The 25,129-nt window shown below is 41.2% G+C and overlaps 1 protein-coding gene across 6 annotated transcripts in view; it reads left to right on the top strand.

Moving 5' to 3' along the window:
* The first annotated feature begins 5,939 nt into the window (after positions 1–5,939).
* Positions 5,940–25,129, top strand: part of Plekha1 (pleckstrin homology domain containing A1) — a 54,015-nt gene continuing 34,825 nt past the window's right edge. For 4 of the 6 annotated variants that reach the window (XM_027404401.2, XM_027404404.2, XM_027404403.2 and 1 more), the window contains exons 1-3: positions 5,940–6,071; positions 17,773–17,933; positions 21,790–21,846. In XM_027404401.2, the coding sequence (XP_027260202.1) occupies positions 17,793–17,933; positions 21,790–21,846 (198 nt within the window). In that variant the 5' untranslated portion in view covers positions 5,940–6,071; positions 17,773–17,792. Of the gene's footprint in view, positions 6,072–6,628; positions 6,805–17,772; positions 17,934–21,789; positions 21,847–25,129 lie in introns of those variants that run through there. The other 2 variants (XM_027404402.2, XM_035442162.1) reach the window with 2 other exon arrangements.

Here is a 25,129-nt window from a genome sequence, read left to right as displayed (position 1 = left end):
GCTGGGAACAAAGATGTGTTTCCATGCCTGGGGGTCGGTGAAGGAATGCTGAATTTAGAATTGCCTTTGCTGTTGGCTGGGGGCGGGGCAGTTGCCAAGGAGGGAGCAACCTGGGAGTCTTTTAAGTTTAAAATGTTCCTCAGGCAAGTAAGTCACAGGGGATGATAATGGTGAAACTATCAAAGTCAAGCCCTGCTCTCTTTTAGGTATATGTTCTTATTTTTGTGGCTATGATAGCAGGTGCACCTAAGAAGGCAAACCAGAATTGCCACATTTAGACTGCTATCTGGAGTCCTTCCACTTCCTCTAGCACAGGATCTACCTGGCCCTGCTCCCCAGATATGTTAAATTCCCCAAGGCCCAAGTTGCCAATCCCATGTCAGTATCCTTGATAAGTGTAGAGGCCATAGCAGCCTAAGAAGCTGGGGCAAGCTACTTAACTTAATGGCTTACAAAGACAGGGCCAGTCTGTGGGCCAGGCTTTATATCTGTTATTTCATTTAAGACTCCCTAGGAAACCATAAACGAAGAATTATTATCCCCTCCATTTACAAAGAAGCAATATTAACATTCAGAGAAGTCAGGTAAAGGGCCAAGATCACCCAGATTGTCAGTGCAGATAAACTGTAGAACCCAGGTTCCTCATGGTCCTTTCCTGGGCAGGAAAGGACAAACCAGCCATGGGATCACGGTAAGAGCTGTGAAGCTGTGTTTCCATGTTCCCTTTATTGGGAAGCATATCATAGCACGCATGTAACCCTCTGGGATACTCTAGACTTTAGTTCTCGTTGTTGAATGCTAACGATTACTTCTGGTAAGTGGTAAGTGTTATTCTTTTGTTTAAAAAGAAGAAAAGAGAAATGCTGAGACATGAGACATGTTGACTATAAGTTTATTATAAGGCCTGGCAGAATGGAGAGACTAAGAAGAGGAACAGGGTAATGGCTGACCGCCATGGTCGGTCGCCAAACAGAGACATGGAGAGCGCGTAGACAGAGAAGAGAAGAAACAGAGAGTAGGAAAGAAGAGAAACAGGAGAAGAGAATGAAAGCAGAGTTAGTTGGAGCTTTAAAGGGAAGACTGCGCATGCACACTGAGGTTCCACGCATGCCCAGAGCAGAGACCTCATGGGTGAAGTGGTGATGACGTAGCACATTTTCTTATGCATGCCCTGACTTGTCAGGGGGCAGGTTCTGTCTCTGAAAGAGGTAGAGCCAATTACCTTTCATTCCCACCTCTACTTATTATTTAAAAAAGGTAGGATGTTAGACGTGGCAGGTTAAGGAATAAGGGCATCGAATTCTCAAGACTGCTTCCTGCTGATGTGGGGGTATTGACCATCTTTGGGGGACCCGAGAAGGTTGGGGTACTGCCACGTCCTGGGGAAGCTGGTTGTTTCATTGCAGTCCAGGCTGTACGGAACTCCCTGGCGCCTCTTAGACCTGGCAAGATGTTGGCAGAGCAGAAGACAAGGTCGAGTTTAGAAAAAAAAATTTCTTATGTCCTGTCACTTGAGGGGAAGATTGTAAGATGAGGGAGGGGTTCCCGAGGAGTCCTAACATGAGGGAAGGGAGTCCTGGGACCAGGGAAAGATTGAATATTACCTGGAGTGAATCTAACCTGTTTGGATCTGATTCGGCTCCCTGGAACTTATAAGACTCCTTAGTTTGTGGAAACATTAGATACCTTAGCAGCTTGTTCATGTTAGAAGACCTTGTAGTTATGATCGTATAGTGGTATTGTTGAACTTTATTATGAACAGTAGCATGAGAAATAGAGAAATCAGGAACATATTTCATTCTTTTTAATGTCTCAACTCACTTTGTCATCACTTAAGCCTTTTTATCCTCAGACCTTCATAACTTCAATTCATATACTTTACATTACCATCTTAGACTTTCCATTTTCAGACCTTTATACCTTACATTTATCTATCGTGTTAGACCTTTCCATCCTCAGACCTTCGTAACTACATGCTCAGACCCTCATACATCTTAGACTTTCCTATCTTCGCATAGATAAACCCTAAAATACCTGTTCCTGGAATCTGTTTTGCTTTAAGCTGGCAAGACTACCAGTCGTCAAAAGCATCAGAGTTCTTGAGAAGGATAAGATTTTACCTGAATCAATGATTAAAGAATAACAGAGACTTGCCAGCAGCCTGCAAGGACAGCCATCCCCAAGGTCCTCCATCCATAATAGTGGGCTGCAGGACACTTGCCTTCTTGCTGATAACTTGTGACCTGTGGATTACAGACTTTGGGAAGACTCGCCTACCGTTGGCCCAACCAACTCGGGGAAAGTCAATTCCATTGTCCTCTTGTTTTTTTTAATAATAAGTAGAGGTGGGAATGAAAGGTGATTGGCTCTACCTCTTTCAGAGACAGAACCTGCCCCCTGACAAGTCAGGGCATGCATAAGAAAACGTACTACGTCATCACCACCTCACCCATGAGGACTCTGCTCTGGGCATGCGTGGAACCTCAGTGTGCATGCGCAGTCTTCCCTTTAAGGCTCCAACTAACTCTGCTTTCATTCTCTTCTCCTGCTTCTCTTCTTTCCTACTCTGTTTCTTTTCTTCTCTGTATGGCGACCGATCATGGCAGTCAGCCATTACCCTGTTCCTCTTCTTAGTTTCCCCATTCTGCTGGGCCTTATAATAAACTTATAGTCAATATGTCTCATGTCTCAGCATTCCTCTTTTCTTCTTTTTAAACAAAAGAATAACAGTAAGATGGTTGGGAAAAGCCGGTGACCTTTGACTACAGCTGGAGTCCGGCTGTAGTGGGACAGGTGTGTGACAGTGGTCTGAGAAGGATCTCCTACAGGCTGAAGAGCTTATGATGTCAACATGGAACTGTTACCAGTTCCCAGAGTATCTCTGTTTTCTCTGAAAAGAGGCTTTGCCTTCGAGAATATTCCTTACCTTAACATAGCAATGAGCAACTTAGCCATAGCTAGATGAGCTCAAACTCAGAAAACCTTGCTTTTCAAGTCTGAATGACACATTGGAGCAAGAGGCCACATGCTCAGATAATATGGAGTGTTCTGAGTGCCTCAATTTTGGGGCTTACCTGTGTCTTAGAACCTCCATGTGTGGTCAGAAGAATTAGACTATGATGTAACCAGATGTCTGATGTGACTAGAAGCTCCTAGCCCCCAGAGATCATAGAGTGACCAGGGACTTTGGGCACTCTAGTGGCACTAGGTGATTTTATATCACATTGATCCAGATGTGGAGGGCTATGTTCTTTCCTGGTTGTATATTGATCAGAAATCAGGAAAGAGTTAATTCTACTCTTTCCAGGTATTAGATCTGGCTACCTGTGTGCTCTCTCTGTTTCTCATTTTTCTTTGTGTGCCTGGGATTCTGGCTGGTTGCTGACTCACTTGGAAATCTTACTATTCTTGCATTTGGCCAAGCAACCTAGGACAGTCCTTCATATTCATTCCTGGAGCAGTATTGTGCTGAGTAAGACGTAGCTCCTGAAGGAGACTCCAGCCACCTCATTTGTAGTCCAGGCAAGTCCCTTAACCCTACCAGCCCTGGGTAATTACCAGGAACCATCCTCCCGATCACTAGCTTGTTGCCAGGTGTGTGGGTGTGGCAGCGAGCCAGGAGCCAGCTTCTCCACTGCAGCTGCAGAGGCAAAGCCCTGATTCTCTTCTGGCTCTACTTATATGTTTATAGCAAACATTAGGAAAGAGCTGTGGGTTTGTTTGTTTGTTTGTTTGTTTTTGAACTCTGATTCTGAGTTTCTAAAGGGAACACAGAACAGCGCTGGCTTCAGAGAGTGTTCTGTTCATGTTTAATCCTTGTTCCACCTTGGCCCTGACTTCTGGCTAGACAGGGATTTACTTTCAGGAATTGTTCCTGTGGTTTGACTTCTGATTATGACTCCAGCAGGAAAGGAGACTTGTGACATTGCTTAGCACACATTTCTGTTCAAGATACTCAGAGAACAGCAATGTATTAATCATCAGATCAAACATTGTCAGGGTAGGGCTTCTATTCTAGTGGACAGGATCAAATAAGACCAGTGAGGTATGTATGTGATGGTCTCCTTGGGTTTATAAATAATATATGAGCACTGCAGAGGAGAGAAAGTGAAGCAGGGAAGGAAGGAGGGAGGGAGGGAGGGAGGGAGGGTGAGAGAGAGAGAGAGAGAGAGAGAGAGAGAGAGAGAGAGAGAGACAGAGAGAGAGAGACAGAGAGAGAGAGAGAGAGAGAGAGAGAGAGAGAGAGAGAGAAGACACACACACACCTTAGGACATATCTGTGAGGGAATTTCCAGTGAAGACCCACCCTGAATATGGGCCACATCATTCCTCCATGGGCTGAGGTCCCAGAATGAATAAAAAGTAGTAAGTGAACTGAGGACCAGCATTCATCTCTTTCAGCTTCCTGATTGCAGATGCAGTGTGATGAGCTATCTCATTCTTCTGCTGCCATGCCTTCCCCACCTGGATGGAAAGACCATACCCTCAAACTGTGAACCAAAATAAGCCCTTCCAAACTTAGTTGCTTCTCTCTGTTATTTTGTTACAGAAATGCAAACAAGCATTCTGTTTGATGTACCCTCTTTACTCCCAGTGGAATCTTTTAGGGCTCCAACAGATGAAAAGCCAGAGGTCTCTTCAAGAAGCCAAGGAAGGTAGGCTCAAAAAACCTGGAAAAATCAGACAGGTGACATCTGGATTTCTTTGTGAAAACTTTTTAAAAAAATATGTCATCTACACACTCAGTGAAATCAACAAAAGCCCAGTTCATGGCCCGAATAAAAGTGTCTGCTCTGGCTAATTTATAGTCTTTCAGCCATTATGTAGATGAGGAAATGAGTCCCCTGCTCCCAAGAAGAGACAGATGGTCCTCAGCTAGGCTATGCAGCTGACACTTCTCAGAAGGTAACATGCTGATCATCTTGGATGTAAAGCAGCTGGCGATGAGGAGCCGGAGAGTCAGATAGGGCAGTTTGCCTCCACCCTCTCATCCACCTCTGAGACTAGCATATCCTACGGGTTGTCTTATGCTTGTGCAGACAGAGGAAGGGTGTCATGAGAAGTGTTGATAAAGATTTTCTAGTGAGAAGGCATGATCCACAGCTGTTCAGAGAGAGGATTCGAAGGACACGAACTCCTCAAATGTTTCTTGAGAGTCTAGAGTGTGCAACTCACTGTGAAAGGTGGGGCATGTAATTCTCTCCCAGTTCTTTGCATGTTTGAATAGTTCTCTTTCTTCGGGTTTCAGATCAAATATCTCTTTCTCAGAGAACTTTGATGGAGAGGAGGACGTCCTCTCTGATGAAGTCTGACTCCCCTGTCTCCGAACCTGACTTTTCTCTCTCACGTATTAATACCTCCAAGGATTGTACTTTTTAAAGGGCTAACCCCCCTTCTGAAACATAGGCTCCAGGAGGGCAGACTTCATACACTGTAGTTGCTCGACGAATATGTTGAATATTTCTAAATATCTCCCTGAAAGGGTTTTGACTAGTCCTTTAAATTTCCTTTGGCCTCTTGCACTATTAACATTATTATAAGGATGAGGCGAAATTGCATTTCGAGAAAATGATTGAGTGGAGAAACTGGTGCGCAGCCGGTGAATTTATGCTTCTCGGACCAACTGTGGGGCAACTTGAAAATTGTATGCAAAGGAACCAAGTTTGCTTTTAAAAATCCCTGCACCTCGCAGCTCTAGGTGATGACATCAGAGAATCCAGAGTTTCATGTCCCAAGCCAAGCCTCGTGGACCTCGAAAACTGCAAGCCCCAGGATGCAGCGCGGCGCAGGGACCCAGCGCCCCGCGCGCGGCCTTGAGCCGCCGCCCTGGAACTAGGAAGACGCCCGGTTCCTTTGCCCGCCACGCCGCCGGGCGCGCGCGGGGCCTGCCGGGACTTGTAGTGTGCGCGGCATACCCGCTCCGGAATCTCAGTCGCCGTCTGGTGGGGTAGAGGCGGCGCGTGCACGCGTGCGCAGTGCGCGGGCGGGCCGTCGTGGGCGCCGCTCCAGGCAGCTGAGTGCCTGAAGGAGCCGGGTCCGCGGCGGCGCGGGTGCTCCGGGCGGCGGCCGCGGTAAAGTGGGGCGTGAGGCGCGCAGCTCGGGTGTGGGCGTGTGGCAGGGGACAGCGGGGCGAGGGACGCGAGGCTGAGGCGAGTGTGAGGCGGGCACCGGCTGCTGAGGGGGCGCGGGGCCGCGCCTCGTCGCGCGTCCGCGGGAGCGCGTGCACCTGGGCGAGGCCGGGCTCACCTGTGCGCGGGCTCCTTCGTGCCCCGCGGCCCGCCCTGCAGGTCCCCTCCAAGGCCCACATTCCCCCGTGTCCTCGCTGTCGCCGCCACGGCTCGGCCCCTGTCCGGGATCCCGGTGGCGACGCCTGTGGGAGCGGCACGGCTCCAGGGCCGTGCCCGCCTCATCCCTGCCGCTCGCTCCTGCACAGCCCGGGTTCCAGGCGTGTGCGGACAGCGGGCGGCTAGATTGGGAGTGCCGCGGCCAAGGTCACGCGGGTGGGACCCGGGAGACGCCTGAACCCCGGGTTCGGGACTTGGAGGACGGCAGCCTCGAGGGGCGGCCCTGCCCGGCTTGTGGTTCCTTTTAGATGCTTTCTATTGACCCTCCCGGGAGAGCGTCCGGAAAGAAAGTGGTGTCAGGTTGAAAGCGCCCTGCTGTTCGTGGTGCTCTGCCTTTGCTAGAATCCCTGTTCTGCTGCGACACCCAAGCAGAGCCTCCATCGAGGGCCAAGTCAGTTCAGAAAGTGACTTGCTGTTTGGGGTCAGGTCCCGAGGACAGGTTGAAGGAACAGATACTCAGGTAGTTTATGGCGTTTCGTTTTCTAGTTCGCCTTCCCATTCTTTCTAATACTTGCTTGGATACGTTGGTGGTTATCTATTTTAATAAGATTTTCTGTACTCTAAATGAAGTCGCTGCCCTTTGCAAATTAGTTTTCTAACTAGAAAAGCTTATTTCCTGTGTGTTTAATGACCGGAACCAATAGCCCACTCCAAGGTTTATACCATTGTCTTTTATCTTAAAGCTGTAGAGCAGTCTGCTTTATTTCCCTCCGACTAGCTAGCGTCCTGCTTTTTGCGTTGACCGCCACTGGAAGAAGCTACTGCAGAGTTTAGGAGAACGTTAAGTGGCTCAAGCTTTGGGGGTAAAAATGAAAAACCATTTTTAGTTTACAGCTGGAGTTGAGGAACTATTATTTCAAAAATAGTAACATGCATTTTGAATACAGTGAGCGTGTCTTAGTTTCTCTTACCAACACTTGTGGCAAAGCATTTTTCCTCATGTTTAAATATCCCATATTTTATGCTCTCTTCGGGAAATTTTTTTTTTTTAAGCCGGGATACGTTTAAACAAGAGTATTAAGTCAGGCAGAATTCAGATTAATAGTTTATTTTATAGTGTTATAAATCATGTAGTGTGCCAGATGACAGATTTCTCCTGAAAACTAACACGGTGTCAAGGGAATCTGTGCTTGTAGTAAAGGGCAATAGCTTGCTACAGTGGGGAAGTGATATATACATGTTGCCTTCTATCTCCCTTTATCCTGTTCATTAATAGTTTCACTGTTGCTGTTGTGGGGAAAGGAGCAGGTTTGTATCTCTTTTTTTTTTTTTTTTTTTTTTTTAGCAGTGTAGCAAAATAGGAAAGAAGTGCTGTGTACATCTGTTTGGCGGAGACTGAGACAGTGGGACAGGATAAGTATACAATTGTGAGGAAACGGCCATGAGTTCATAAGCAGGAAGGACCTTTTTAGAAGTATTTAAGGGTGTTAAGAATAGCATTGGATTCTTTTCTTTAAACAGTTATTGTGGGCAGTATTCAAAGATGGGATAAGATGCTGTGGTCAATGCCTAGGAACATACTTGAGAAAGGTAGAAGCTTACATCTTTATGTGGACTTTTCTGCTGAAAAACTGACCTCTGGGCCTAAGGCTGAATGAAAGTTCTTTACTGTTATGTATCTAGTCAGATTGCAGATCCCACTTTTTCACCCTGTATAGTTTGTAAGCCAGAAGGAAATCCGAGAAATAACTTATTACAATGGTTTAAGTCAGACATTGTCATGGACATGTGGTATGATGTGCACTTGTCTTGTTCTTGTTTAAATAGCTGTCCAGTAGGAATGAGGAAGATAGCTCTTTGGTAGACTGTAATACCCCTACAGATGGGCCAGGAACTACTTTGCTTTGACTAAAAAGTTTCAAGAGCTGTGGTAGTGGGATGCTTTTAAGCACCCATTGAATGCCGGCTGTGAACTGAAGATAGACAAATAATCATTTTCCATATGTCTGAACAATGCATATCAAGACTATTTAAAATTTCAAAAATCATTTCAGTTCTGCAATAATAAAATAAGATGGATTCAGTAGGAGATAAATATCAAATTTTAGTTTTATTTATTTATTCATTTATTTCAACTGTGAGTATGCAGCATTTGAGAACTGATTGACTTGTATATGAAATCACTTCCTTTTGACAGAAACATTAAGTAGCTTTAGATGCTTGCCTATAATATAATACTCAGTCATTTTTAGAAATGCTTGTATGGATTGTTTTCATATAAAAAGAAGATATCCCTGCCGGGCGTTGGTGGTGCACGCCTTTAATCCCAGCTCTCGGGAGGCAGAGGCAGAAGCAGGCGGATCTCTGTGAGTTCGAGGCCAGCCTGCTCTCCAGAGCGAGTGCCAGGATAGGCTCCAAAGCTACATAGAGAAACCCTGTCTCGAAAAACAAACAAACAAACAAACAAAAAGAAGACATCCTCTTGAGGCTGTCTTTAAACTCAGCACTTGGGAGGCAGAGGCAGGTGGATCTCTGTGAGTTCTAGGCCAGCCTGGTCTACGTAGTGAGTTCTAGGACTCAGGACAACCAGAATCACATAATAGAAATAACTTGTCTGAAAAAAAAAAAAAAAAGAAAAAGAAAAAGACATTCTGTTGATAACTTGCTACATAACTAGGACTCTGTTACAATTAAAGAGTAACTAAATAAGGATTAGTAGTTTTCCTTGTAGGCTCTGTGTGATAAAGAATATGTACATTTGTGATTCCTAGAATATATTTAATTAAGTGAACATTTGTTTGATAAACCATTGGACAAATTGAATAGCTTTGATTTTAAATGATAGTGTTTTAGCACATTTTATACTTTCTTTAAACTGGAATTTTTCTTGAATGTAAAAGAAAATTAGAGTCATGTAGGATTTGAATTATTTTTTAGAATAAAATACTGTTTCTAAATGAAACTCAACCTGGTAACTTTACACCCCAAAAGTTGTGGTTCTATGCCTTTAGCAACCTTGCTTCTTCAAGATCCATTGAATTCTTGGTTCTGGATTCTGCTTGTCGTCTTGAAGAAAAGATAGTTGTTAGCAGTGTCAGAGTTAGGAATGATCTCAGAGGGCTTTTTAGCGGGTACAGTAAATCCTCCCTGAGAATTTCCATGTCAGGTGTTCCCTCTCATTACTAAAGGTGGTTATGCAGGTCCATACGCCATTGGATTATTGAGCAGTTGGAGCTAGTGACAATAAACATAAGATAGTTTTAATGTTTATTATTTGCAGTCATGTTTGAAGGATCTTCCTCTTTTTCCCTTATACCCCATGAGTAAGAATAGCTTTCTTTTTTTTTTTTTTTTTTTTTTAATTTACAGTATTAAAAGCTCTTAGAGCTGGGAGTTGTGGCCCACTCCTTCAATCCCGACATTTGGGAGACAGGCAGGCAGATCTCTGAGCTCCAGGACAGCCTGGTCTACATACTGAGACCTTATTCCCCCCCAACCTCCCCAAAAAAGCTCTAGTCCAAGATTGGACTAGATTCCAATTTAAAGCATCAGTCTGATATTCAATTTAAAATTCCTTTCCTCTCTTACTCAAGAGTCTGGCCATTTACTGCCTAAAGCTCTTGGGATACAGAGGGATTGCTGTTTGTTACTGTGTAACGTTTTGCTGTTCCTCTTTGGGGATCTGCTTGGATAGGGATGGTAAGAAGAATGGAAAAATGCACTTATTCCTTATCTGTTTCTCCTTAATTAATGGCAGCAGGTCTGACACACAACCTAATATTTCTGGTTAGATTTTGCCTGGAGACTCCCTACTGCACAGTTCCTGCATATGAAATTTCTGTGCCCAAGCCTTTTCCATTCTCACTCCACCAGCTTGTTCCCTTTAGTGTGTGAGGGTGAAGAGGGCTAAGGGTCTTTTTCTCAGTAGTCAGGTTTTTTGATAATACCAGGATCACGAGTATAACTATGCCTGCAATTGCCACACACTCCAGTGGAAACTCACTTCTTTGCTTGAAGGCTGCTTAAGACTGACTTTCTGTGCTCTGCTGCTGCTATTATTATTATTATTATTATTATTATTATTATAATAATTCTTTCTCATCATTCCCTTGCTCAGGGAGGCAAAGTCTGTTGTATAGTCTATTGTGCAGGCTGACAGTGAATTGGAAGATGCAATGCCAGTTTCCCTGTCTCCTAGGCATTCCAAGTTTAGTGAATAGAATATCTTGGAGACCCCCTACTACTACTTGGGGGTGAACACTTCCTGTCTCCATTGTTTTCCATGAAGACACGAAACATTTCTTTCCTCTCTTTCTCTGTCAGTTGCTTCCACTGAAGAAAAGGATGTTAAGGTGGTACAGTGGCAGGTAGGTGAAGGCCATGCCTAACTGCATAGATGTGTGTACAGTGTAGCCTCTTTGTCCACAAATTGAGCCACCCATAGATTGAAAAGATTTCATCTGTCCTAAGCATGTCTAGTTTTTTTTCCCTTCTCATATTAACAATTGTGTATGTGTGTGTGTGTGTTCAGTGTTGTAAGTAATCTAGAGGCGCTGTACAGCAAAAGGAGAAGGCATATGAGTTATGGGGAAATACTGTGCCACTTCACACAGCAGCTTGAGCAGCACAGACCTTGGTATCCTGAAAACAATCCCCATGGATAAGGGAGAATAACTGAATGTCCTCTGCTTTGTCTGTGTGGGATTCTGGACCATATAACATCTGATTAACAAACAATATGACATTCTGTGTCCTAAGGTCTTTCAATGTAAAATTTACATTTTCCTTCCTTTTTCTTCTTTCTCTGTCTGATTTTTGTTTTGTATCTTGCCTTGCTTCTTGGTTCCCAACTGATGAGATAACAACTGTGAATGATAATTTGTGACTGAGTTTTAAATCCAACTATGCCTTAGTATATATATCAAGGTGAAGAATAGAGTTGAGGAGGTGGGTTGATTATGTAATTTTATGTTTGTTTCTGATGCTTGCTTTACTGAGAATATGAATTCAAATAGGATTATAGTACTAGGCCCCCCCCTTTTTTTCTTTCATCTAAACAAACCAGTTAAATCTGCTATATGCCTTTTTATCTGATGAAGAAAAAGCAGCTTTGCGTCTGGAACCCCTTGAACATTTGATGTAGTAATTATGGGTTACTTCACACTTCATTCAGAAGGTAGTTTGTGAACACCTTCTACTATGCTCTTATAGATTTTGGAGAAACAGCAGTGAGTTAACAAAAACAAAAATCCCTGCTCTCATGAAGCTTGCATTCCAGAGTGGGGGAGTAGACAAGATGAAAAATAAGCCTCATCTGTACTAAAGAGAAGAGTGAAGCAGGGAAGGGAGATGAGAAGTGGGTTTGGAGGCTCTACAACTTTAGCTTAGGTCTTAGGGATGTCTTCACAGAAGTTAAGAGGCCCTTCCCTGCCCTGCACTGGGAGCTTGTTTGGTTAGTTTGGTGACAGATGAATGAGTGGGTGGGTGGGTGGGGTGTACTGGGATTTCGGGGAACAGGGAGGTGAAGCCTTTTGCCTTTTAGGTCTTTGTAAAGGCCTTGATTTTCACTCTTGAGTGGCATGGGATCCTGTTGAAATGGCAGTGTTTCAGCCTTGGATGAACAGGAAAGTACCGGTGACTGGATTCAATCCCAGAATATCCTCTATAGTTTGTCTTGAGCGGGTAGGGTGGGGCATCATCAGGCAGTTCAAGGCATTGGAAATTCTACTACACAGATGGAGTTGGCATCTACTTTACTGCAGCTTTTTTTGAGAAACTAGTTTTAGGGGACATGGACTCCCCTCTTTTGAATCCTGTCTCTGCCTCTGCCTCTTTCCAACCCTGTGGCCTTGGGCTTTGGTTTACTGATCTGTGATATTGTTTTAAGTATTAAATTAATGTTTAGGACAGCACCTAAAAAGAGGTACATATCTGTGTTTTTAATGAGTAAACATTTGAATTGTGTTTTATTAAATTATGGGATTGCTTTGGTTACAGTTTTGAGAATGGGTTGCAGTGGGGCAAAGACTAAAAAAGCAAGGCAGTCCAAGCAGTAATCTAGATAGCAGCAAGAATGGAAAGTGGAAGGAATCTGTATATATTTAAACAATAGAACCAACAGGATTTATTGATGTATTGGACATGGAGTGAGAGGGGAGAACTTTAGTCAAGCATGACTCCATGAGATACTTTGCTGAAACTGTTGGAAGAAGGGTATAGTGGTTTTCTTAGATGGACAAGACAAGGTCAGGTTTATGAGGGGAGTCTAGGTTCAGTTCTGTGAGTTGGAGATGTATGTTAGGGAAGTAAGTGGATTACATAGTGTGGGCAGTGTATCTATGAGTCTAGAGTTCAAGGATGTTTAAGACTGAAAGTACCAGTCTGGAACCCTTACTATTTAGATATGTGAAAGTGACCTCACCAAGAGACCAGGTTTAAATAAAAATGAAGCCTTAGACCATACCATCATTCACAGGTCTGGGAGATGAAATGCCCCTGAGGATTTCTGATGCTCTCTAGGATGAAAGACAATTATTTCATTTTTAAAAGAGGCTTTATTTAGATATAGCTCAGTATAATTCATCTGCTTAAAGTTACATACAGTTCATTGCTTTTTAGTGTATTTACAGTTGTATAACTGTCACCAAAATTTTGAATATTTGTATCACCCCTCCCCCCAAACCCCCCACATACCTTCCCATCATTTCCTGCCTACCCTCCTGTAAGTAGACAGCTGCTAATCTACTTGCTATATATGTTGATTCTGGATATTTTGTGCCAGTAGAATCGTATAGTATGTTCTACTGAGAGAGAAGTCATCCATTAAGACCAAGTTTCTGGCTTCATTAGATTTTAAAACGCTTGGTAAAGGTGGGGCTATAAGATCTTTCCATTGAAAAGATACATTTTCTTCTTTGTGATTAGTAAGAAAACTGTGGAGTGATAGTTTGAGGCATATGATTATTTTTTTCTTCGACATTTTGTCTGGTGGTTTTAATGTTCGTTAGAGGTATTTACATCTGATCACTCAGTGATGATTTGCTGTTGCTCTCATGTTTTCAAAGATCTAGAGTTCACAGACTTTCAGATTCAAATACATTGTACAGAGATTTCTCTTTTCTGGTTGCCCTTTTTTAAGCTCTCAGGCTATAGTGCTTTTCTGTGAGGAAGCACACAAGGTCTTGCTTGTATTTTTGTCTGTGTAATATCTATTCATGTCTGACTCATTTTTTGTTGTTGAACTTCTGATATATTTTTCTTGATATTTCTTGGCAGTGGAAAGTAGCCCTTTGTGGAATAAGTTGCAAACATATTCTGCTGACTTTGATCATAAATATTAATTTTTGCCATCCAAATTCTTTAAAACTTACTTGTAGTTATTTATCAGTGATTACTTAAAATTGTTACTGTTTTATTTATTTGCTTGTTTTTTGAGACAGTGTCTCATAGCCCTGGAGTTCACTTTGTAGATGAGCTTAGGTTTGAACTCACAGATGTGCCTGCCTCTGCCTCCCAAGTGCTGGGATTAAAGGCACGTGCCACCACACCAGGCTCAAGATTGCTATTAACCTTTAAATTTGCTTTTTGATGGTTATCTCCCCCCCTTCCCAGTTCCAAGCAACTAGGATCGTGTTGCTTATTGTGCAGCTCTTCGTGCAAGTTTTTTTCTACTTAGTATAATAATGATTTTGAGATTCATCCAAATTGTTGCGTGTCAGTAATTACTTTGTACTATAAACCAGTATTCCATTGTTTAGTTGTGCTGCATTTATTGTCTATTGACTTGCTGAAGGGTATCTTTGTCTCTAGTTTATAGCCTGTAAATAAAGCTGCTCTGAGCATTTTCAATCTTTCTATGCTTACATGTTTTTATTTCTCTTGAGCTGATATGTGGGATGGGATAGGTGGGTCACAGGGTAGAACTATGTGTGAAGTGCCTTACCATTTAATATGTCCTTGATGATACAATGTATTACCAGTCTGCTTCAGTTTAGCTGTTCTGTTGAATATATATGCTACTATTTGTTTAAGCCCAGGATAACCGAAACATTATTTACATGCAATCAATTTTACTCAGTTTAGTACAGTTCTGTGAATTTTGGCATAAGTATACAACTGTGTAACTACTACAATAAAAACCAGACCCTCAAAAAATCTTTTAAGTCTTTTGTAGTTGGTCCTTTCCCTGGCCAAGTACTGTGACCTTTCCAACCACAGTGGGATGGCTGCTTTGCTCTTTTTTCTTTGCATGAAGTTCATTCTTTTAATATATTTTTCTTTATCTTTTACAGTTTCATACATATTTAGTATGTTGTGGTTCTATTCACCCCATCACCCTCAATGATCTACCTTCTTTTCTATTCCAAGTCCTTATTCTCACCAACTAGTCCCCCCAGTAGCTACAGGAAAGCTTGTCAGGAAACGATGGAGCCCCATAGGTACTTCCTCTGTCTATGATGGAATGTTGAAGGGCCCAGTCTTATGAAGGTATCCATAGCTGTTGTTTGTAATTGCAATGGCAGTGTCATGACTGGATGGCAGTATTTGTTGCACTTCTCTCCTCCTTACAGTTCTTTAATTCCTTTCACCTTCATTAGTGGGCCTTGAGAGGTGGTAGTGATGGTGATGTATATATCCAGTGTAGGAGTGAACTCTCAACGGTCACTGCTTCTCGGCATTTTGGCCAGCTGTGAGCCCCTGCGTTAACTATTGCCTTCTGCAGAAAGGAGCTTCTTGGTCTTAGACTTCCAGTGGCACTAGTCTAAGTTTATGGTAGTTTGACAACATGTCCATTTAGGGCAACAATGGTGTATTAATTTCTCCCTTTGGACCCCTGGCCTCCCCAGCAACAGGCTTTTGACCAGGTTATACCAGATGTGTATTCCTTTTGTGGAGCAGCTCTCCAATCTCAATCACAAATTGGTTGGTTTATATCTAAAATAGTTAGCTCCAGAGGGTACCTCTTGCCTGGTGCTCAGTATTGTAGCACACAGGTCTACAGGTGGATAAAATCATTGTTGTTGTTGTTGTTTTCCTGAGAAGCCTTCTCAGGCCAGCAGGGAAGGACTCTACAACTCAGTTACAGCTTGATTTCTCTGTCCTGTAGACTTTATAGTTTTGATAAGTGCATAGTTTGTATTTCAGCACAAGTAAGACACAGAACATTCCATTTCACACACCCTAGATTTACCACTTTGCAGTCAGCTTCTTCTTCACCTAGTGATCTATTCTGTCTCCACAGCATGTTTAGTTTGCCTTCTTTCACTTAGCACAGTACAGATGAGGTTTCTGTTGCTTTGTGTATCAGTAGTTCACTCCTCTCCAAGTAAAGCTCCTGTGCACTGGCTAGAGTACTCTGCTCACTCAGCAGCAGGTCAGTTGGGTTGCTTCTGATTCTTGGCACTTAGGAGTAATGTTGCTGTAAACAGTTGCTTACAGGATTTTGAGTGAACAGACCTTCATTTGATTTTGGATAAATACCCAGAAGTAGAATTTTTGGTTTATAGTATATGTATTTCTAACTTTATTGGAAGCTGTTGCTAACTTGTTTTTCAGAGTTGGTGAACTATTTTGCACCCCAGCAGTGTGTATGAAAGTTTGCTTGTCTCTCATCCCTGACAGTGGGTATTAAGTGCTTTGTTTAGTTTTGTTTGGGCTGTCCTCAGAGGTGTTAAGAACATCTCAAGAGTTGTTTTTAGAAATCTATCATATATTCCTGAATAATGATGAGCTTCATTATTTGTATATCTTTGCTGGCTGATCTAAGCTTTTTGCCCATTTTACTGTTTTTTGTTTTATTAAATTGTAATAATAAACTGTTCTTAGATATCAATTAACTGATAGAGGTATACTGTATATGTCCTTCCATGTTTGGGCTTCTTTTTATTTTTTTTTTGCACTGGTGGGGCTAAAACCCAGGCCTTTATATATACTGAGTGAGTGCTGTAACACATGTAAGGATTTATTTTTATTTTGTGTGGGTGTTTTGCCTGTATATATGTATGTGTGCCATGGGCGTGAAGTGCACAGAAGAGGTTGAGAGGGCATCAGATGCCCTGAAACTATAGGTTCTGATAATTGAACTCTGGTCCTCTGGAGGAGCAGCCAGTGCTGTTAACTGCTGGACCATCTTTCACCCCTCTAATAGGTTAAATCTGTAGCTCCTTTTTACTTTCTGAAGAAATGAGATTGTGTGTGCTTTTGTTTCCCAGTTTGGCTTATCATGTTGGTTTGAATGTCTTCCATTAGGAAGTACTAATACCTGGTCCATCTTTCTTTGTTGTTTAGCTGTTTATTCTGGTTCATTTTATTTTGAATAGTTTAAAGAATGCTTAATAGGAGTCTGGTACCTAGGAATATGTGTTTAAGCATTCATTATTATTTTCCTGCTGTCTTTTGTTTGTTTTTGAGACTGTGTCTCTTCACATACCTCAGGCTTCCTGGAACTCTCTCTATAGACCAGGCTGACCACAAACTCACAGAGATCCGCCTGCCTCTGCCTCCCAAGTGCTGGGATTAAAGACATGCACCGCTACTGCCCAGCCCCTCCTGCTATCTTAATTGGAAAGCTCACTTCCCCTGTCAGTGTTGACTTCTGAGAAGTGGGAATGCTGATTCCTGTTCATAGGATTGCTTTGAAGATTAAGATTGTGCTTAGAAGAGAATCTGCCACCCAGGCTAGCATACAGCAGTGGTCAGTAAATGTTAGCTATTTTGTAAATTTAAAAATATTCTGAGGGATTGGAGAGATGGCTTAGAGGTTTAAGTGTGTACTGTTATTGAAGAACACTTAAGTTCAAATCCTAGCACCTGTACCAGGTGGCTCATATATCCTCTTGTAACTCTAGCTCCACAGATCTGGCACTGTCTTCTGAACTTGGCTCCTGTGCTTGTGTGCGCATGCACGGGTGTGTGCTCTCTCTCTCTCTCTCTCTCTCTCTCTCTCTCTCTCTCTCTCTCTCACAATAAATCAGTGTGGTGGTGGCACATGCCTTTAATCCCAGTACTTGGGAGGCAGAGGCAGGCGGATCTCTGTACTCTGGAGGCCAGCCTGGTCTACAAATTGAGTTTAGGCCAGCCAGAAATACATGGTGACATGTATTTCTTGCCTTAAAACAAACAAAAAAATAAATTAAAAAAATTAAACTATGAATAATCTTAAAAGGTAGATAATTTTGATTTATGAGGAAATTAAAATTTGAATGGCTAATTTTTAGCACACTTAGTTTTATTTTAGGGAGGGGGAGATCAAGTGAGTTATTTAAATGAGTAGAATGGCTCTTTGTTTACACTAGTTTGAGGTTGGATTCAGTGCACATTTGTGGTGAACTTAAGTCCTAAAATACTTTCTACCAGTGTGTCTGATGTTGGTGTGAGCTCCTGTTAAGTGGTCTCACCTACATTGAAAAGTGTGCTGCTTGTGGAGTAGACTGTTCAATTAGAAATTACTTTGTCCTAGGAACTTACTGTCACTGTTTTCATTTTACAGTGTAATGGTCAAGCCCAGAAATGCCTTATGTGGATCGACAGAATCGTATTTGTGGTTTTCTAGACATTGAAGAAAATGAAAACAGTGGGAAATTTCTTCGACGGTATTTCATCCTGGATACCAGAGAAGACAGCTTCGTATGGTACATGGATAATCCACAGGTTTGTAAAAACCAAAGATTACCTTATAACAGCATAAAGAAGTTGTATTTATTATAGTATTTGATATAGATTATAAATTTGTCTTCCTAAACAGTACATATTTAGATTTATTTCCACTGGTTTAACTTTCTTTCCCTGTTGGTACCTGTACCTGTACTCCTGTGAACTTCAGAAGGTAAACTTAAGTTTATTTGATTGAAATTAAAATTTATCCATGCATATATATTTTCTCCCTCTTGTGAGGGAAGTAGTCTTCTTGTAGAAACATTTTGACTAATCACAGATTTAAGATACTCTACCTAAGATTGTTTGGAAAAGCTACAGAAACTATTTGATACTCTTGGGCACAGGAGTTCTTTCATCATGTGTTGTTCACTTGAGTGTCAGTCATTGTGACTGAAATTGATTTTAATTTTGTTTTCTTGCAAATTTTTGGGATAGATATATAAGAAACTGAAAAGTAGAATACTACTTTTAAGGGCTGAGGAATGGCTCAGTGAGTAAAGGCACTGTGGCCAAGTCTGAGGACCTGAGTTCTGTTCCTGGAATCCATGTGGTAAAAGGAGATACCAGACTCCCCAAACTGTTCTCTGACCTCTGCACATGAGTCATGATGTGCGTGCCCTTCCTCCTACTCTCTTGCCCCAATAAATATAGAATATAAATTAAAAAAAAATCCTAGTTTATGATTAGTGAGAGACCTGGAATTAAAAATCATCTGCTGAATACTTAAAAACTTCCTGTCTGTTTATTTCAAATCAAAATTATTCTAAAAGCCAAGAATGGAAATGTGTGTCACAGTGAAGTGTGTGGAAAGTGAGGGATGAGTCTGGCCACTTCCTACCCAGTGTGTTGATGTACAGTCCAGGATAGAGCAGGAATTTTAGACAGTTCTCCATACTTCACATAACCAGAAACAGGTCCCCTGTAACTAGTCTCTGTTCTTCATTACCTGTACTGATAGAGTAATGTCTAAGAATTGTTTTATATAGACTGGTGGTTGCAAATGACCTTAGTATTAATTCAGTCTCCTTAATGGAGGAAAGCATCTCCCTATTCTTCAGTTTAGATATAGCTTGAATGACACATGACTAAAAGGTATGTATCATATTTGAAACTGTCAATTTATTTTTGTCAGAGCCTAAATTCAATTCTTTGGCTCTTCTCACCAGTCTTGATTTTACCCTCTGATTCTCTATCATATAGGTTTAGCCCTTTATTTACAGGCAATCTTGGAAATTTGGGTGGATGGGATGGGTTATATTTTAATTCAGTTTATATTAGCTATGTACTCACTTTGTCTGATAAGGCTTTTTAGCTAGCAGTAGCATTCTCTGTCACTCACTGTCCATGCAGAGCTTACTGACACTTTGTTTTACTTGGAGGCAGTTAGTTACCTTGCTGAGCAGCTGCATGGTTATTATCTTCATTTACTTGGTCTGAGTCAGTGGGAGAAATAACAGGGCAGCAGAAATCAAAAGTTCGTGTTGATTTCTTTTCCTCAGCATATGAATCAGATTCTTGTCGTTTATGGTCTCCTGTTTACCTAGGACATGATTCCCTCAGAGGTTACACTGAATCCTCTTTGCAAGATCTCAGCTATTGGTTCCTGCAGAGCTAGGGCATATGTTGTCATTGTTTCTCCCTGATTTACCTCTCTTTGCAGAGGATCTTACAAATGGTTCTCCTGAATTCTCCATAAAGCCCTTTGTTATTATTATTTTTTTATCCTTGTGCAGATTCTTCTGCAATTCTCCCTTTACCAAAGTGTGTCACTTAACAGACAGAAACAAAGATAGATACAAAATGAAGTAATTTGTTAACACGTATGAAACACAGATTTAGAATCAGAAACAGGCATAGTTACAAATAACAGAGGGAGATGGCATTGTACTAGAGATGTGGACATTTGAAATTGACCTAGAAGATTGGTTTTGACTTGGCCCAGAGGTGGAAGAATGATGATTCTTGGATTCAGAGTAACAAGGGCAAAGGAATCTTTATAGGTGTCTGCAGTGTATTTGGCAGGGAGGTATCTTCTAAGCTTTGCACTCAGCTAGGTCTTTTCACATAGACTTTCTGTGCATAAGGTGCAATGTGTAAGGCAGGTGCTGGTAATTGCCCCCAGCTATACTAAGCTTAGGCTGTCCCACTGAGAACTTCTAGCCTTTTTTTTTTTTTTTTAAGGCCCAAGCTAGGCCTTAAATTCTGTAGAGCTATGGCTGATCTTGAACTCTTAATCCTCCTTCCTCTCCCTCCTGTGCATTGGAATTACAGGTGTGGAACACCACACTAAGCTTACATGAAGCTTTTAAAAGAGATTTGTCCTTTTTATAATTAGTATATTGAGTTTTCTGAACATTGTATATAATTAAAGTCTTTTTTCAGTACTTACAATTTTTTTTCTAGCTTGTGTACTTTTGAGATATACATCTTCCTGAAATCTTGCTGAAACTATTAGATTAAGCCATATGAAATTGCCAATTTAGAGCCATTTTGAATTACTGAAAAATAACAACTTCAAATGGTTCTATGTTATTGCATATGTCCAAGTGCTAAAGAGCTTTGGTAAAATAAGCAGTTCATTTCACCTCTCCTTGGGGAGCCACTTCCTTTTTTCACTGCTTTTTTTGCCACTAACCATCAGTTTAAAAATTCATTCTGGTCTATTACAAGGACTCATTTTATAGCTACGTTTTGCTGAGGAAGTTGGTAATGATACAGAATTAATGTAGTGTCTACACTAGGAAATGAATTTGAAGAGACTTGAAAAAGTTGGTATTTGGCAAAATGAGGTAAGGAACTTCTAAGTATACACATTTCCATTTAAAAAGAGAATTAGTTAATATTTTTGAAAAAAGCATTAAAATAGATTATTGTATAGTACTTGAACCATTTAAATGATGTGTCCTCCATCCCCTTTGGCTCTTAATACCCTTCCTGCCTACTACTCTTCTGCTGGGTTCCCTGAGCTCTGAGGGAAGGGATTTGATGGAGATACTCTGCTTATATACACTCCAGTGTCTCTCACTCTGCATAGTATCTGCCTGTGGGTCTCTGTATTTGTTCCCATCTGCTGCAGGAGGAAGCTTCTCTCAGGATGGCTGAGCAAGTCAAGGGTCTTCTCCTTCCAGGGTCAAAAGGCCAATATTTTCAAAGAGATATATTTGATAAAGAAGTTTTACTGGATCGATGTAAAATGAAGTTTTTTAAAAACTTCTTGTAACTGTATTGCTTTGTGTCTCTAAATATTCTCTCATGGCTTTCATAAACAAAATTTGATCTTATAAATCTTTAAGCTCACAAAAAAAGAATATTAGTTTAGCTACAATGAGAAAGGCAGCTCTTTAGCTGTAGGATACACCATAGTGGAGCAGAGTGAGACTCAGCTCCTTATCTGAGTTGTCATCTTTGTGCTTTGCTTTGTTTCACTTTTTTGCCTATAGGGGTTAGAACCTGTGACCTTGCAAATGCTATGCTAGTGCTCTACCACAGAGCCACACCCACAGTCCTATGTTGTTATCTTGATGTCAGATCTAGTAACTATGTAAACTGAATAAAGTGTATTTCTAAAATGTCTGTCTCCTGTCTCCCCCCCTCCCATCCCCCAGGGTTTATCTGTATAATAGCCCTAGCTGTCCTGGAACTCACTTTGTAGTTCAGGCTGTCCTGGAACTTACTGAGATCCACCTGCCTCTACCTCCTGAGTACTGGGACTAAAGGCGTGGGCTACCACCACCACCCGGCAGAAAATGTTGTTTTTAAAAATTTTAAGTGTTTTTAGTACATATGAGCTATATTATAAAATAAATAGATAATGCTGGTTAATAATTGTATTTTAATACTTTTTTTTTAGAACCTGCCTTCAGGATCATCACGGGTTGGAGCCATTAAACTTACCTACATTTCAAAGGTAGACTATATTATTTTTAAAAATTAATTGTATGGTGTTTCTGAAACAAAATCTTAACTATGTAGTGCAGGCTAGCCTTGAATCCTCAATCCTCCTGAGTGCTGGGATTGCATTTATGTGCCATTCGGTGCATTTCTCATTGTGTTACTTTCATATGTGAATTCCTGACTCCAGGTGGGAGTGCAGACAGAACAGAGTAGCCTCTGTCATTTAGCAGTGATGCTAGGTTCTAGTAATGCTGAAGATTGTCCCTGCTTACTGTGCTTAGAAGTTCTGTAAGTTGATAAAACTGGAAGGAATATGAAATTAATTTATGGGATCTGATAAGTTATAGAAGTAATTTTAACTTTTATGATCAGGTACATGGGTGTCAAAAAAAGGGAGAAATTACTAAGGACAGTGGCAAACCTGTAATCCTAGTCAGCAGGGGAAGTGGAGGCAGGATTTCTAATTTAAGATTGGCTTTGGTTACCTAGCAAGACACTGTCTGAAAATTAAATAATAAGTAAAAAGAGTAGGAGAGAAGTCAGCTAACAGTCTTCAAGAACAGTCTTGAAGTTCTAGAAAAGAGTTTTATTAAGTTTATATTCATTTTTAAAGTTTTTCCCCAATTTTTAAAATTTTATTGCCTCTGACATTTTTTATATATTTTTAATATTTATTTTTATTATTTGTGTGTGTACATATACACATGTGTATGTGGGTACCTGCACAGGCCAGAAGAGGGCATCTGATCTCCGGGAGCTAGAGTTAGATGGTTTCGAGCCATTTGACATGGGTGTTGGGAACTGAAATTGGGGCCTCTGAAAGAGCGCTCTCTCCAGCCCCAGTCTGTTTTATTCTGAGGAAAATGTGCAGTCATCATGGTAAAGGAATGACGGTTTCTCCTTTCCACTTTGCTTTTACTAATTTCTGTTTCTTAACATTGATTTTGTGCCAGGTAGTAGTGGCACATGCTTTTAATCCCAGTACTGGGAGGCAGAGACAGGAGGATCTTTGAGTTCAAGCCCAGCCTGGTGTACAGAGCAAGTTCCAGACAGACAGGGCAACACAGAGAAACCCTGTCCTGGAAAACCAAATAAATAAATAAATGAAATAGATTTTTTAGTACTGAATTTTAATTTTTAAAAATTTAGATTATTTGTTTAATACCTTTTTTGTTTGTTTTTGATTTTTTTTTTTTTTAGACAGGGTCTCACCATATAACCTTGGTTGTCTACAAGCTTACAATGTAGCCAATGTAACCTGACTCTGCTTCTAGAGTGCTGGGATTAAAGCCGGGATAAACTGGGCACTTTTTTTTTTTTTTTTTTTGGACAGGGTCTCTCTAGTAGTTTTGACTGTTCCAGAGATTACTACATAGTGATCTAGACCAGGCTGGCCTTAAAGTCACAAAGATCCATCTGTCTTTGTCTCCCCAAGTACTGGGATTAAAGGTGTGGTTCACCACAACTTCACTTTTTTTTTTTTTTCCCAGTGGTTTGTAAAGTTAAGTTTAAGTTACTGAGGTGCTAGCCCTATGGTTATGTCTGTATGTGTGGCTTTGTTTTACACAAAAATTTTTCCATATCTGTTGATAACTTAAAATATGATGTGCAAATGGCAATGACTTACTTAGTACTGTTGACATATTTATATTTAGTACTTCTGTTGATGGTAGTGACAGTACTTTTGAGCATCTGCTGTTGTCTTGTGGCAGATGTGGATTGCTTTAACAGGATACCAATTCACAGATGTGCCTTGTTTTAGTGTTGTGTTTTTTTTTGTTTGTTTGGTTTTTTTTTTCTTTTTTTTTGCTTTGAGACAGGGTTTCTCTGTAGCTTTGGAGGCTGTCCTGGAACTCACTCTGTAGACCAGGCTGGTCTCGAACTCACAGAAATCCACCTGCCTCTGCCTCCCGAGTGCTGGGATTAAAGGCGTGCGCCACCACTGCCCAGCTGTTTTAGTATTTTTATTGCTGTGAAGTGACACCAGCAGCTCATAAGGAAAACATTTAATTGGGTCTTGCTTACAGGTTCAGAGGTTCAGTTCATTATCATCATGGGGGAGAGCATGGCAGTGTGCAGACAGATGTGGTACTGTCTACATCTTGAAATGCAGGCCACAGGAAGTTGGCTGAGATACTGGGCAAGTGTCCTTGGCGTTGGAAACCTCAAAGCCGACCCCAAAGTGACACACTTTCTCCAAATAATCCATACCCTCTCCAACAAAGCCACACCTCCTAATAGTGCCCCTTTGTATGAGATTATGGGAGCTAATTGCATTCAAACTACCATAGCTTCTTTTTAAAACACCCATCTTTATAGGTAAAATACTTGGTTATCAGTCTTATAACACAGACATTTGTTCTCATTGGCAAAATATATATCTGTATTATTCATGGACAAGATAGATTATATATTTAAACAGAAACATTTCTGCTCAAGCCAAATTGTAAAATTTCAGAAGACAAATATTTTCTGTAAATTGAGACATTGAAAATATTTTTTAGAGTAGCTTGCAGCCTGCCTTCTGTAGAGATGGTTATTGGGAGAAGTAGGATTCCATTGTAAGAATGAACTTTGACCCCCATTTTCCTTGTTGCCTATAGTACATGTACACTATGATATAAACATACTGCCAAGTGCTTTTCACTGTCAACAATGATATGAGAAGGACTAGTTGTAATAAACTGCTGAGAATGGAGTGCTACCCAGTGACATGTATCTCATTTGCTGCCTTATGTTTTTTAAAATGGGAAATTGTTCTTGAAATTAAGGGTTAGTTAGCTTAGTGAAGCAGGCAGGGAGTGGCCAATGTCTCCCACTTTACTACTCCTAGTTAAAGTGTAACCCTTTTTGTGCAGTGCCTCTCCTTCAACTCTGTCCTATAGTTTACTGTAGTTTGGATTGTACAATTTTATTGCCCTACATTAAGCATGCTATTTTTCCCTAAAATGAATTCTATGAACAAACTTCATCGTGACTGGGCTGTGAATTTGTAGTTGAAATTTGTCAGGAACCCCAGACTAAAATTCATTTTGAAGTACAAAATATGAGTCATGTCATTGGGAACAGTCCAGCAGAGGTCATGAATAGGATTCTGAGGGCACACTGCTGATGTACTGTGACTAGTTCTTTCACCTTATGAGATGAGCTGTTCTGCATTTAATAACCCTAGAATCAGAGGAGATTGAGTGCCATATTGACTTCCCAAAGAGATTAAGACCTTCTGGAGTTTTGGACTTTAGATCAACAAGCTTGCAGTCTACCATGTTTGCTTATAATCAGCTGCTAACATAGAA

This window comes from Cricetulus griseus, chromosome 3 (assembly GCF_003668045.3).
Source record: "Cricetulus griseus strain 17A/GY chromosome 3, alternate assembly CriGri-PICRH-1.0, whole genome shotgun sequence".
Classification (NCBI taxonomy): Eukaryota; Metazoa; Chordata; class Mammalia; order Rodentia; family Cricetidae; genus Cricetulus; species Cricetulus griseus.
This window is presented reverse-complemented; position numbering and strand designations above follow the sequence as displayed.